This window comes from Somniosus microcephalus, chromosome 33 (genome assembly GCF_052327205.1).
Source record: "Somniosus microcephalus isolate GS21.2 chromosome 33, FLI_Smic_1.0, whole genome shotgun sequence".
Taxonomy (NCBI): Eukaryota; Metazoa; Chordata; class Chondrichthyes; order Squaliformes; family Somniosidae; genus Somniosus; species Somniosus microcephalus.
In genome coordinates, this window is record NC_141019.1 from 28,533,147 (window position 1) to 28,547,433 (window position 14,287).

Consider the following 14,287-nt stretch of genomic DNA (forward strand, 5'->3'; position numbering starts at 1 on the left):
AATTAATCAAGACCAATTAAATACCATGGCCTAGAAATTCGGTGGCGCCCAGCTCGCCGGAAGTTCCGCCCCGGAAGGAGCTGATTGCGCCAGCGCGATATTCAGTTTCAGCGCCCCAAATGGAAGCGGGGCGCTGCTCGAGGCGCCCCGCGTCCCTCTTGGGGCGCTGAAACTGAATATCGCAGCACAACGTGCCGCAGCGCCACACGCTGCGGCACGGCAGGCCTTCCTCCCCTTCTTAAAGGGGAGGGGCCTGCACCAGCGCGATCAGAGATCGAGAGTGCCGGCAAAAGAGCCCGGCACCGAGGAGAGGTGCCGGGCTCTTGGGACACAGCCGGCACTGCCCGGGGGGCTCAGGAGGCCGGCGCGAGGAGGTGCTGGCAGGTGGCCAGCAAAAAAAATGGCCGCCCCGCACCTCCCCTTTAATTAGCGCCACTACCGCCGCAGGTCGGCCCCCCTGAACTGGTCACAGATTGCGACCAGCGTTACAGCGGGGGGGCGCGACCCAATATTGCGATTGGGGCGGTAGCGGGGCGCTGCGCACACCGATGACGTCATCGGTGGTGGCGCAGCGCTACAGGCCAACGCCGCCATTAGCGCCCCGCTAAATTTCACGGGGGGCGTGGCCAGTGGCGCTAAAGCCACTAAGTGCCCTCTTTGGGCGCTATCTGGTGGCGCAGCCCACCGAATTTCTAGGCCCATGTGTTTAAGCCCAACACAAGAACTTTCAAGGCTCTCTCTTAATCTGATATTAAATAAAAAATGCATAAAAAGAAAATGGAGCTCAACACCCAAACAAAAAGAAAATTCTACGACAAAAATGAAGCTTTTACTTCTTAAAAGGTTACTAAGCATTTGCAACTTTGTTGAAAGTCCACACACACACACACCCCCCAAGAGCCAGAATTCTGCATAAAACTGTAAAGCAAAACCAAGACTTTATGCGGCCAGATCACCATGGTGGATTATGCAGAATGCACTGGATCCAGTACAATCAACTGCATCATCCAGTTTGCTCCTTGTAGGGTTGAGTTCCCCCTTAATTTAGTTGCAAATATAGGAAAACATTTAAATTGCCGAGGGGAAAAGCATTGGTCAGGACTAAGACATGGAAAAACACAGTTGTACAATAACCTAACCCTCCACTGTCCTTTTGGGACATTAAAAAAAAAACACAGAAGCTCTTACCCACAAATTTCTGCGGAGTAGATCTTTTTCGCTTTGCAATGCTGTTAGCAAGCCTATCTATAAAAGAAGGCCTGTCAGGGGCTGGCTGAAGGATATGGTCAGGCATCACATCCATGTCACGGCTCTCCTCCCCTGCTGATGAGAGAAAGCACCCTAAAATCTGGTGATCAACTGATGCACATTGTACAGGCAGCATTGGGAATAACAATGGAACTTGCTTCGAACCAGCTTTAGCGATCATTTTATACCGCACAACCGTTTAAATTCTTGTTAACCAATTCCACTTTGGCAACAAAAATAATCAGAGCTCCAATACACTTTACGAGGCATTTTGCGCATTTGCGCCACAATTAAAGAGACCGACAAACTGTCGGCAATTCCATAGTTTTGCCAGCTCTTAATTGTAATTTTCCGGAAGGTGGCGTACAAGCAGAATGCATTTTAGTTTTTTTTTATATAAAAGAGCACGGTGCAGTATACGAGATGTGCAGCTTGAACCCTAGCCCACATTGAGTGCACTCACAGCATTCACTCCATGTGGCGTGCATTCTCAATGCAGTTACAGGTCATCGATTTACCCTGTTTGAGCAGCGCCATGTCTTTAACTAGGTCCTATGTGAAAGGAGTTTGGACAGCCTCAACCCAGTTTCAAGTAGCCATAGGCCCACAGCACAAAATTGCCCCTAATTCGACATTTATTGGCAATCTCAAACAGGCCATAATAATTGCTGGTGTGGAAAGTGGAAACATTCTCACAGGTGATGCTGAAGCACTAAAGGAACAGAACAGGCTTACCCGGGTGTGCTCGATACCGATACTGGGTGACTAAAGTGGAAAAAGTGCTCCACTCCCCAGCACGGACATCTTTCACCTTGATGAGAACTAAATTCATTTGAAACAGTTCAACAAAAATAAAAAGTTTATGGAGGTTGAACAAATGAGGAGAAACCTTTGTTCGCACCAAGTGTTTAAAAACAAATTTTACACAGTCACTATTGAGGACATTCAATTGCCACCAAGGTTCAAAAGGTAAAGGAAGAACATGAAAAGATTAGAACACCTGATCCCTATTGCTAACACATTAACGCTCCTTCACCACTGACCTCCCCAAGGCCTTCCCAGTTTCCTACAAAGCTGTGAATAAGACAATAGCTGCAAATTTGCATTGGTCATTAGAATTTTGCAGTTGTAGTATTAATACCGTAGTTTGTTCCATTAAAAATACAGAGTTTGGCTCTCCCAACAGTTCAGTGATGAGCTGACTTGGGTCCCAGGCTCGATTCCTGGTTTGGAGGGGCTGTCACAGCTGGGGGTGGAAAGAGAGAAAGAGACAGCCAGGGTTCCTGCTCCTAAATCACAATCCCCGTCTTGACTCTCACAAATAGCAGCCAACTGGCCAGCACCCGTAGAAAAGTACTCCAGCAAGGAGTCAATCCCTTCAGTAGTAGTAGATTAGGGGAAAAGCAAGAAAATTGGCAGAAGGGGGGGGGGGGGGGGGGGGGGAAAACTATATTCGATACTAGATTTAAACTTCATTGTAAACCAGAAGGCCAGCTTTCAGGTAGTAAACAGATTTCTTAATTTCAGTCTTTGGCTGTTAACTTAGTACTGTGTGAACAAAACCAGTAATGTATTAAATATTAGTAATGGAAGATCTGCTCCAAAGTCTTCAACATGGTTATAGTGTAAAACATATATTTAAGACAAACACAGCTACTGGACCTAGTTAACGGCAGGTATTTTTCGATAGAGTTGCTGCGATGTTCAGTATGCTCTCCATTTTGGTACTACTGGTGGGTTGATCCCAATTTTCATTCGATTTCCCCCCTCCACCCAACCTCTCCTGAAGTCACTGACTCATGCTGGGATACGGTGGGCATCCTATGCAGGTACTGGAGGGCTTGCTCTCGCTCTTCATTAAAGAAAATATTTCATGCAGAAATCTCATGCACATTTCAAAGACAAAAACCCAGCATGTAATTCAAGTATGTTGACAAAGGCAGCCCGCCAGTACCTCAGCCAAGTGGCCATTCTTCATGCATAAGCCTAGATTGAATGTCAGTAGGGTATATGACCGTCCTCATCCTATATCCACACACAGTATTTTGTTGTCGAGACCACTGGATAGCAATCAGAAGCAGGAACCATGACTGATATTTCCGCTCCCTAAACGGGTGGCTGAGGCCAATTTTAGCAGCCAACTGCCTTTTATCTTCTATACTAGCTATCTGGTACCTGACTATCAGTAGTACTATAATCTACAACATCACATCAGTGTATTTTATTAAATTATGTTGCGAGCTGGACTGCATTTCATAGTGAAAGATTTAAGCTGTACCATTAGGTGCAAATATTGAATTATATTTGAGAGTCAGCTGGAGCGAGACACATGCATTTTCTTTGGCTTTGTGGCTTTAGGCATACATAAAACCAAAGTTTAAAACGTACAGTGGTCAGGAGAGTGGTTAATGGTCGGCTGCAAAAGTGCCACCAGTCAGTAGGGATGTGAACCCAACCACTTGAACCCTACCTGGAAAGAAGAAAGCTTTAACACACCTACTTCTGAAAGGTCTGCAATTTTAGAGCTGGTAGACAGCAAACAAGTGGTGACCTGAATCCATGAAAACTAGCGATATAAAATTGAACTGCCTGATTGCACAGCAGTACATAGAAACCAATCTCTAAGAGTGTACAGCAATCTCAAATTTTACATTTTTATCTGCAGAAATGGAGTTATCAATATTCTGACATCGTCATTAGTAAGGGTCAGTAGATACAAACTTCACGAAGAAAAATATACAAGAAAACTGGTGTGAACCATCAAAGTGACAGCGACAGGAATCTTGGTAAAACTCTACTCGTTCACTATAATACGCTATTTAGCAGATTCCCAAACACCACATTATTGCGAGAGTTCACTATATTAACAGCAGAATTGAACCAGTTTACAGACTGCATTTATTAATACTGGAAATGAGATACTAAATCTACTGCATAAATAGTTGTGAACTTGCATTGATGGAAGCACAACAGCCCACAAATTACTGTTTGTGACATGAGCATACAAGACAAAATTAAATGCTTAATTTAAAAACAGCATACAAAAGGAATATCACATTAACTCATTAAGCTTTTGTATATTTAAAAAAAATGTGTCCTGGTGATGTTGGCAACACTGGCAAGGCAGCATTTCTTGCCCAGCCATAGAAGACATCAAGGGTCAACCATGTAATGGGGGAATGGAGTTAGGCATAGACCAGACCGGGTAGGGGTGGCAGGCCCCTCCCCGAAGGACATCAGTGAACCAGTTGGGTTTTTACAACAATCTGGTCATTTTTTTCTGGTGCCAGCTCACAATTTACGGAATTCATTTTCACAAAATGCCATGGTGGGATTTGAAGTCATCACCTTGGTTACTCGTCAGAGCCATAACCACTACACTACCGTAACCCCCAGATAATATTGCAAACAGTAATTTCTAGGCTGATGTATAGTATTGTTTGGTGTATTCAACCACACAGAGCATAACCTTTTATAGTTCATCAAAACAATTACTTATGCAGTGTCACACTTCGCCATTTATGGTCTCGCCTCTTCCTTGTAGCACCAGCCACGCCCCACTCCCTGATTCAGAGGGTGGTGGATAAGTTAACATGCTCCCAAGTCTCGAGAGATACAAGCGGCCCAGAGTGGCATTCATTTTTCTGTTCCTGTGAGAAATGCCTAGCCTCTTGACAGAGACTCCTCCAACATTGCTGAAATCAGGAATGCCTCAATATGGGAGTCACAGGCAAAGAAAAATGACCTACCTTGTACAGTCTTTGCAGGGTAGCATCCCTCACACACCAGAGGGACTTGTCCAATCTGGATTGGTCCTGGAAATCACACTTTCTTTGATCGTGACATCATTGAGAGCACCCCTCATGTGACATCCTGCTCCCACGCTGTGCAAAAGTTCCAGGATCTGTGCAATAACTCGGTTCTTTTTGATCTATGGTAACCTAAAAATGATTCCCCATAAAATTCCCCAACCATAAAAACAAAAATAATGGAGAGGGGATGGTGGTGTACAAGGAATGCTGTAACTCAAAGAATGATGAAGTAAGATTACCTTGTAGGGGCTTCATCATTCAGGCGCCCCTCACACACCACAGGAGTTACACAGTACAGTACCACCAACTGAGGAGGGAGAAAGGCCCTAACTCTATGCTACAAGCTCTGCTGCCAAACAGAGTGGAGAAAAACCTGAATGTTGGCCAAATTTCAACAGTAATGTCTGGTAAACGTGCAAGAAGTCCACATAGCTACCTTACAGACACTGTCAAAGGAAACCTGATTAAGAAAAGCCCGGGAAGTAACACTGGTTTACAATTAAGAAGCTTAAAATCATGTGTTTGAAGAAGTTTCAATAATGGGTCCATCAGCTCATTAAGGACTACTTTAACATCCCGATCAGGAACAAGGGGCAGTACTTTAGACCCAGCTCAAAACAATGCAGATATTCAGGATCATGAACCTCACGTGGTAGAGAGGATAAAACTAGCCGATTTAAACTCAATCAAATTAAATCCAACCTGGACATTCTATCCATACATACTGTGACCCATCCTCGCATTATCAGATTGGAGCCACTGCTCTGAAACACATCCCTGTTAAAATGTTGTTCTGTTCTGTGTCGGGGCCCCGGTACCTCGGATGTGCATCAGACATTGGCCACACTGCTCCCAATATGCCCCCTTGCTGACACATTCCAACAACCTTTCCAGACAATTGTTGCGTGAATTCACGACTGGAGGATCAGGTAGCACAACGGTTTAACATGCCGTTTGTTAACTGGACTATTGGGCAGCTCCTGGACCTTTATAGAGTTTTTTTTTATTTTTTAAATATACACAGGGAGGGGTTGTCACTCGAGAGGTGACCCTGATGATGCCATTAAAAAACAAAATGATCCCCCAGAACCATTCTATAGAACCCAAATCAAGATTGGACAAGTTCCTGTGGTGTGTGAATGATACCTGAATTACAAAACACACAGTTTCAAACATTAAATACACAGCAATGTATCGGAGTAATGGGCAGTCCCAAGGTAAAGCTCTTGCTGACCAGATAACTATGCAACACTACAATTATTATGAGGATATGCCACTGCTGGTTACAGGTCTCACTATCCTTGGCTAACTGTGGCACTGCTAGGTATAGTCCTTGCTGCCCCAGGCTAACTGTGGCACTGCTGGTTACAGACCTTGCTGAGTAGATGGCTGTGGGGGCTCAGCATTCAGACTCTGCAGGTAGTTGTGACAGCGTTCCTTGTGCTCCTCCAGCGAACTCTGCTGCTTGTAACTCCGCCCACAGTAATTACATTTATAAGGTTTGCCGACAGTGGGAGAGGAGACTAGAAAGAGACACAAAATTAGCAGATAAGCATTAGGTCGTGTAAGAAGTCAGATTTCAAATCTATGATGCCGCATTGAATTGGGCACAATATATGAAATGAAAACAGAAAATGCTGGAAATATGCAACAGTTCAACAGTATCGGAGAAGAGACAGATTAACATTCCAAGCAGAAACCCTTCATCATTTCCTTTTTCCCCCCAGATTTCTAGCATTTTCAGTTTTTCATCTCATCTCAGACAACATTTTCAGTTCCAGCCCATCACCCTAATACAGCCCCCTCAAGTCACAAGATTCAGATATGCACATCACAGGAATAGAAAAGGTGCCAGCTTCTTTCTTCACGGCGCTGACATTTCACAGGCTACTAATGAGCAGCGTGTCAGAACAATTGATATTTTATAGAATTGTAATGCATGCGCATGGAAAACCACGTAGGAGCACCAAAGTAATTCAATGTGAAAAGCTGCATCTCTGCAAATTAAAGTGACTTTTAATCCCTGTGCACAGTAACACAATGGACACCCCCTAAGATTCAAAATACACAAGGCTCTGATCTCGAGAAGTGTTTGCAATAAGTGGGAACAGACATGGGTTTGACAGCATCCTTTCCAAGACTGAAACAGGCAATGGTGAAATGGAACAGAATCTGGGGGCAACAGTATATTCAACACTTAACATGTCAAAATACTGTCGAGCAGCAAAAAGTAGGTAGAATACATAATTATGTTACTAGGTCAGTTGAGTACAAGGCAGAAGACGTTATATCTTCAGAGAGATCGAGGAGGACGAGGAGAGATAATGCACCATGGTCACAGTCACAGAGGATATTATTTGGGACTTTGATTAGGGCTGTTTCAGTGCTGTGGCAAGGGCAGAAACCGGATTGAGAAATTCAAACATGGAGTTGTGAGAAAGATGGGCACGAATTTGGGAGGAGACATCACGTACAAGAACTTAAGAGGATAGGGAGGTTGGAGATTGAGCGGTAGTTTGCAAGGACTGAGGCAGTCAAGGGTAGGTGAGGGGGGGGGGGCGGTGGTGATGACAGCGATTTTGAAAGGGAGAGAAACAGAGTACCTGAAAAAAAGGGAACCATTTAAATGTCAGCTAGCAGGGGAGCCAGGAAGGGAAGTTGAGCATCAGCAATTTAGTGGCAATGGGGTTAAGGGAGCAGGAGGTTGGTCTTATGGACAAGTTAGGCTTGGAGAGGTCATGAGAGGAGTTAGGAAAGAAACTAAAGAAGGATGCAGGATCGGGGCTAGGGTTTGGCTTGGTAGGGAAGGGGAAGCAGCAGAGGCAGCTGCACAGATGGTCTCAATCTAAGTGGCAAAGATGTCAATGAGTTCCTTGCACTTGTTGGAGGTGAGGGGTGAAGAGTTTAAGGAGATGGGTGGTAGTGGAGAAGAGAAGCCGTAGATTAGCCCGGATGATCCTGGAGTAGTGGGCGATTGATGTGGTCCAGCTAGATAAATGATGGATGGCTAAACTGTTTTTTCACCAGATACCGACAGGTTCATATCAGACTGGTCAACTTTTTCCTACCCACAGAAGCTGTGTTAATCATTGTATGGCTTATCCATCATTGCCACTATCCTTTGATGCCAATTTTTTAACAAATTGATGTTAACCTTTCAGTCATTGAAAGCAGCAGCTCATATCAAAATGAAAAGTTAAGTAGAAAAACATGTGAGGCACAAACATTATTTAAGGAGATGCTTGCCATTTGTACACCTGCCGTGCAAGGTGCACCATACCCAATATATTTCCAAAGGAACACCAATCCCTCGGTTACTAACAGCCAACCTGCTTTCAATAACCACCAAAACTACTCTTCCTACCTTCAAATATTGGTTCAATTGCTGTGGTAGGTAAACTGCTTACCTCACACCAACACAAAAAGAAACATGTACACTAACCATCCATCGATAGCTGCATCTGAGCTACAGCAAGCAGATAAAAGTTATTTCTTTTTGCTATTCCCTGTATAATTATGTTGCCTTCAATTTCCCGAATCCTTACGCACCAGTTTGATTTACCACTGTATACCACAAATGTCCCAATTCTTCCCACTGCACACACCTACTATCCAATCAAGAGCACTGTAGCACAAAGAGGAATCAATAGGATATGGTTAAAATGTTGATGCACTTCCATCCAAAACGGCTGAGCAACCCACTGAAAGCTGCTGATTCCCCCTCCCCCCCCCCCCTTATATTACAGGGTTATCTCCGACAGCAAAAAGTGCCATTGAAGACAACCTCATGCTCTCACTGTAACATCATAATCTTCTGAGAACAGTAGTTTTTCATTTGGTGCCTCCAACCACTGGATGCTGGCAAATGCAAACAAACAGCCACCAGCAGCACCGAGGTTGACTGTGGCTGTGGGAAGGCCAGCTTCTCAGGATGTTCACTGAAGCCAGCTTTGCAGTTTCCACTATCTGGTTGGTACAAGTCTTCCCAACATCAGGGATGGACTGGCAAAATCATGATTGTGAATTTGCAGCAACTGCACATGCACCGTGAACAAATACTATAACTGGAAAAGGTTCAGCAATATAAAAGGTGGCGTGGGAGCTACTGGCTGCTCTGGTTCAATCACATTCTCGTATCTTCTACAATAATTGTTCTTTTTCAATTAAGAATCAGGGAGTGCCCAGTTGTGCAGTCAAGGGAAACTGCCGAGTAAAAGCCGACAGCGTCGGGGAGAGTTGCAGTGTAATATCGGCTGCGCGAGATTATTTTTAAAACAAAGAGTCATTGTGGGGCTCGCACACCTCGCTCTTGGCTAGAGAATTTTAAACTCCTGCCTCACAGCTAACTTATGCTGCATGTACATTGTTGATCCACTTCAGGGAATGCTTCTATAATGCAGTTGCCGTTCCTGGTGATGTAGATACTGTGAAATATATATTTCAGGCCAGTTTCTACAGTGTTAGATCCAGATTTAAACAACCACATAGGCACTCATTTTAAAGTTTTAATCTCAACAAGCTTTGTCTTTTGGGGGGCGGGGAGGGAGTTGGGAAGAGAAGTTAACAACTTTAATGAGCACAGTTGTTCATCTTTCTTCTGCTTGATCGCTAAGGTTTGTCACTGTTCATGTGGGCTCTGTCACAACCCGCTCAAAGGCACCCATTCAAAATAGAACGCCAATTTTTGGGAAGTGGTTAATTTTTGTGTTTTTTAAAAAATTCTTCTATTCAGAGCAGAAATTCTTTGGACAATTCACTCTTGCACGCTATCTTGCCTGTGTTTTTAAAATCATGCTCCCGACCCAACCACGGTTTTCACTTCAAGTTTATACTTTGTTTCCCTAGGTAAGTTCCAGTTTAGATTTGCAGTCTCCTGCAATTATCCTTATCTTAGCGAGAGAAACAAAACTCAATTACATACACGTACGACAGACTGAACAGATAGTAAATCCAGATGTGTTTAGAAACACAACCTTCCCCTCCCCCAATGTGGTGCAGCATGTTCAGCCTCCAAGCAATATATACTAGTCCAATTCGTTCATCCCATTGAGTCTCCAGTCTCGGAGACATCAAGCTGGACTAGGACGAAAGTAGAGGGATTTATTCCTCTTTCTCTCTCCACTTCCCTTCCCTCCATGGAGCAGAAACAATGCTGGAAATACATCAGGTCCATCAGTCTCTGAAAAAAGAGCCGAGCTAGATAATGCCTTTCCACTGTAGGCCCCTTTGTCAGTTGTGTACCCCAGCATTTTGGGTGTTTATTTCAGATTTCCAGCATTTGGATTTCCCCCCCTATAATGAGCAAACTTTTAATTGTCATAAAGCAATTCAATTAAATTTTAACATGGGGATTACTGTGCAAGTTGATTACCGGTGAAAAGGAATGACTATTTTCAAACCAGATCATATGAAGTGACATCCATAAAAAGATTATGACATTTTTAATGTGGATTCCAAAAGAGAGATAAATTTGTAAAATGACAGATCATTTAACTTGTAGTACTTTCTTGTTTTGACACTGTACAGTACTCCTACCACAGCCCACAGAAGGGTACAGGCATGTCTGCAAAGTGCTAGTTTCTTGACGTGTTCCAAGTGGTCAAAAAGACTAAAGTCAGGATTTAAAGGCATTTTCAGTTCAGTCCAGAAGACTGACATTTCATTGAAGTGAAGTGAAGTCGATGCATTGTGGAAATTTCAGCCAAAAGATTCCGCGTGGAGCTCATCTGCCACCTGGCATTCACAAAATAGCGGTTTAGTTTCCAAATTCCCTGATCTAGCTGGCTCAAACTCCTGCCCACCATTCTCTCTCTGGGTCAGTTGGAATGACTGGCACAAGACTCTTCACACGGTGCCCGAGAAATGGGCCAGTCTGTTGGTGGGTGAGAACATGTAGCTGCTGCCTGTTCAGCCCATCCACATCCAGACAGTGGTCCTAGCAGAGTGGCAGGAATGGCACTTCATCAGTTTTATTTAGAAAATGTTATTTCAATACTACTGGCTCGATCAAATCAAGAAATCTAGCACCTCTTAAAGAAAAACACACTTTGCATTCCATGCTGTATCAACACTGAATTTAACTTTTAGATCTTCCAATACAATGTACATTAAGTCACTCTCCTGATGAGTTTATCCAGTGAGTAACAACCAGACAAAGCAGGAAGGTCCAAAGTCCGGTTCCCAGTCTGTTAAATTAGCTGCTCTCAACCGGTAGGGGCACTACAGTTGGCCTCAATATACCTGGATACAGGAAACTTTGGTTTATCCGGAGGTTGCATGTCCGGAAACCTCGATCTAACGGCAGAAATCAGCAGCCGTTTTGGTTAGGTTTTTTTTCTTCTCCTAGCATTTTTTTTTTTTTTATAAAAACAGTCAGGCTCTGGAAAGCGTCTCTGTAGCTTAGCAACAGCTTCAGAGACGCTTCCAAGGTACGGGCCGAGTGTTTACAAGCTGTTGCTAAGCAACAGTGTTTGTTGTCAGATACGGAGATGAAAACCTCCGTATCCTTCAACATTAGCGCTGGTCTATCCGGAAGTTTTGATAGATCGGCAGCAGCTCGGTCCCGTCGGTGCCAGATATCGCGAAGTTTCCTGCATATGGCTCAGCTAATCATTGCCTTTACCAGACAAACCATTCCAACAAAATGATAAGTCATCTCCAGGATGAGCATACCTGAACCCATCTTCCAGTGCAACCACAAAATTCAGTCTTCATACACCATCGCTGTAAATCAAATCACCCGTCCACAACGACTCTGCATCAGCTCTCAACTCGTTGGAAGATATTCCAGTTTAACTTTTGTCTGAATCTTCCGGTTTACACTCCTGAGCTTTCCAGCATTAAGGAGTTTCAACAGCATGCGTGTTCGCAACTTCTTGTTCTTCCAGGAGAACTGGTTACACTCATTGGGGCTGTTGCTATACACTCATTTTTAAGTGTATACATGCTACAGTTTCACATCAGCCACAGCAGATACAGCTGTAACCGCTCCATCATGCTACAACAGTACAACAAGATTTCAATAGCTTGCGGTAGAAGCTGCTCTTTGCTTATTAAAATATAAGCTATACATACAGTAGAGCTCATTTTAATAAGCAAAGAACATATAAAAACTAGAGACCAATTTCTCCAATCCAGTGGCGTTAGGTTAGAGATGAGCAGAAATGCACAGCTGCAGCCTGCTCAGTCCATTCACAGAAAACCTGCAGCAACAGTGTCACTTTACTTTGGGAGAAATTCTATCACAACACGAAACCGCTTCTTTGAAAGGACATTTTGGGAAAAGCTTTTGCAAAAGTTGTATTGCCTGCAAAGAATGGGAAATACACTCTGCAAATTACGATCTGGATCAAATCATTTGATGTTTCCAGGAGCTATCGCAAACTGTGAGGATATTTGTCCCAAAAAAAGCAATGCTGCAGATCGACAAATTAGCGATGTTATGGGAGTAATCCCTGAAATCCACAACCAGATTCCCCTCCCCTCTCCCCCTGTTGCAGTGGTGTGGCGAGAAAGAGAACAGGTTACTTAAGTGACCTCGGAAAACCTCAAGAAACCCAAATCCCTTTTTCCCCAGGCCAGGGCCACGTCTTCTCTGCCCCCCCTTCTACTGCGACCTTACTCTTCCTGCCCAGTGAGCCCATACCTTCTGCCATTCCTCCTGCCAGTCCTCACTGCTCCCACTCCCGTGTCAAGGATGCATACCCCCACCATTGCTGACCTAAGAAAACTCCCATTACTGCACTTTGGTCACTAGCACCCCACCGATGCTCTCCCACACCCTGCCACTGCCATCCCAGTGCTCCCACACCCCAAGCCCCCGTCCCCTCCCAGGAGACACCGACATCCCAGAGCCCTTTTCTCCCACACACCAGGACGCCACCCAGTGCTGCCATATCACAACACAGCTCTCCCACTCCCTGGTATCCCCTTCCCAGTGCCCCTAAATCCCATGACTGCCCTTCCCTGCGCTCCCACATCCTGCAAAACCTTTGCCAGTTTACCAAGACCCTTGTCAATGCTCCCACATCCCATCACCCACTCCAAAACCCCAGGATCACCCTTCCAAGACTACCAACCAACCCCATGTCTGCCACAGGCAATTCCTACAACCGACCTCCAGTGACCAGCAACATCCTTCCTGCCATTTTTCTCAGCATCCTGGCCTTTCCTTTTTAAAAAAAAATAAAATTAACTACATTGCTAAATGAACTTTTAATAATAATCAAGGTAACTGATTTAGTTTCCACACAAATAAGCACAATCATGTAATTGGAGCCAAACCCCCCCCCCCCCCAATAAAAACACAACTTAATTTCTTGTCATGTTAGTTTACATAAAACAATGTATTCTGACGCACTGTGAGCAATGCCACAGGCGAGCCACCAGTAGATTTAATCAAATACTTTGAAGGTGATTGACAATGCAGATCTGAATGTGGACGAGCACACACTCTTAATCGTCTATGAAGTACACACGGCAGGAAAATTGTTAGTTTTAAATTTCAGCACACAAACGGGATTGGAAGGTGCAGTGGATTGGACACTGGCCTTTCACCACTGGGATCTGGAGTGGATTAGACACTGGCCTTCACCACTGGGATCTGGAGTGGATTAGACACTGGCCTTCACCACTGGGATCTGGATTTAAATCTAACCCAGACTGACAGGAGCAACATCTCCTTGTCTGCTGGGTGAGCAGTCCAATATGATAAGGGTTCGGCCAGTCTCGGTCCAGGTCCTAGAGGTTGTCTCCTTGACATGGTTTTCAAAACTGGGATGTCTACCAGTAGCTTGAGCGCAGGTGCTCTCAAACCCGCGACCTCTACCACCTAGAAGGACAAGGGCAGCAGGCGCATGGGAACACCACCACCTCCAAGTCATATACCATTCTGACTTGGAAATATATCACCGTTCCTTCATCGTCACTGGGTCAAAATCCTGGAACTCCCTCCCTAACAGCACTGTGGGAGTATCTTCACCACACGGACTGCAGCGGTTCAAGGAGGCGGCTCACCACCACCTTCGAGGGCAATTAGGGATGGGAACTAAATGCTGGCCTTACCAGCGACGCCCAGATCCCAGGAACGAATAAATAAAAAATTACTCTGTATAGTTTAGAATCCTGCCTGATGTGGGTATAGAAATGCTACACAATGATGGAAAACACTTGGAAGAGCTGCTTAAACGAACTCTAGGTTTTCTATCCTGCACAGAATGTCTGGAATT

The 14,287-nt window shown here is 44.5% G+C and overlaps 1 protein-coding gene across 2 annotated transcripts in view; it reads right to left on the reverse strand.

Annotated features, from left to right (window-relative positions):
- The window catches only part of ikzf4 (IKAROS family zinc finger 4), a 129,685-nt gene that overhangs the window by 1,475 nt on the left and 113,923 nt on the right, over positions 1-14,287 (reverse strand). The window contains exons 6-7 of one of the 2 annotated variants that reach the window (XM_085972819.1): positions 6,434-6,583; positions 1,189-1,320 (exon numbers count right to left, since the gene is read on the reverse strand). In XM_085972819.1, the coding sequence (XP_085828945.1) occupies positions 1,189-1,320; positions 6,434-6,583 (282 nt within the window). Of the gene's footprint in view, positions 1-1,188; positions 1,324-6,433; positions 6,584-14,287 lie in introns of both variants that reach the window. The other variant, XM_085972818.1, reaches the window with a different exon arrangement.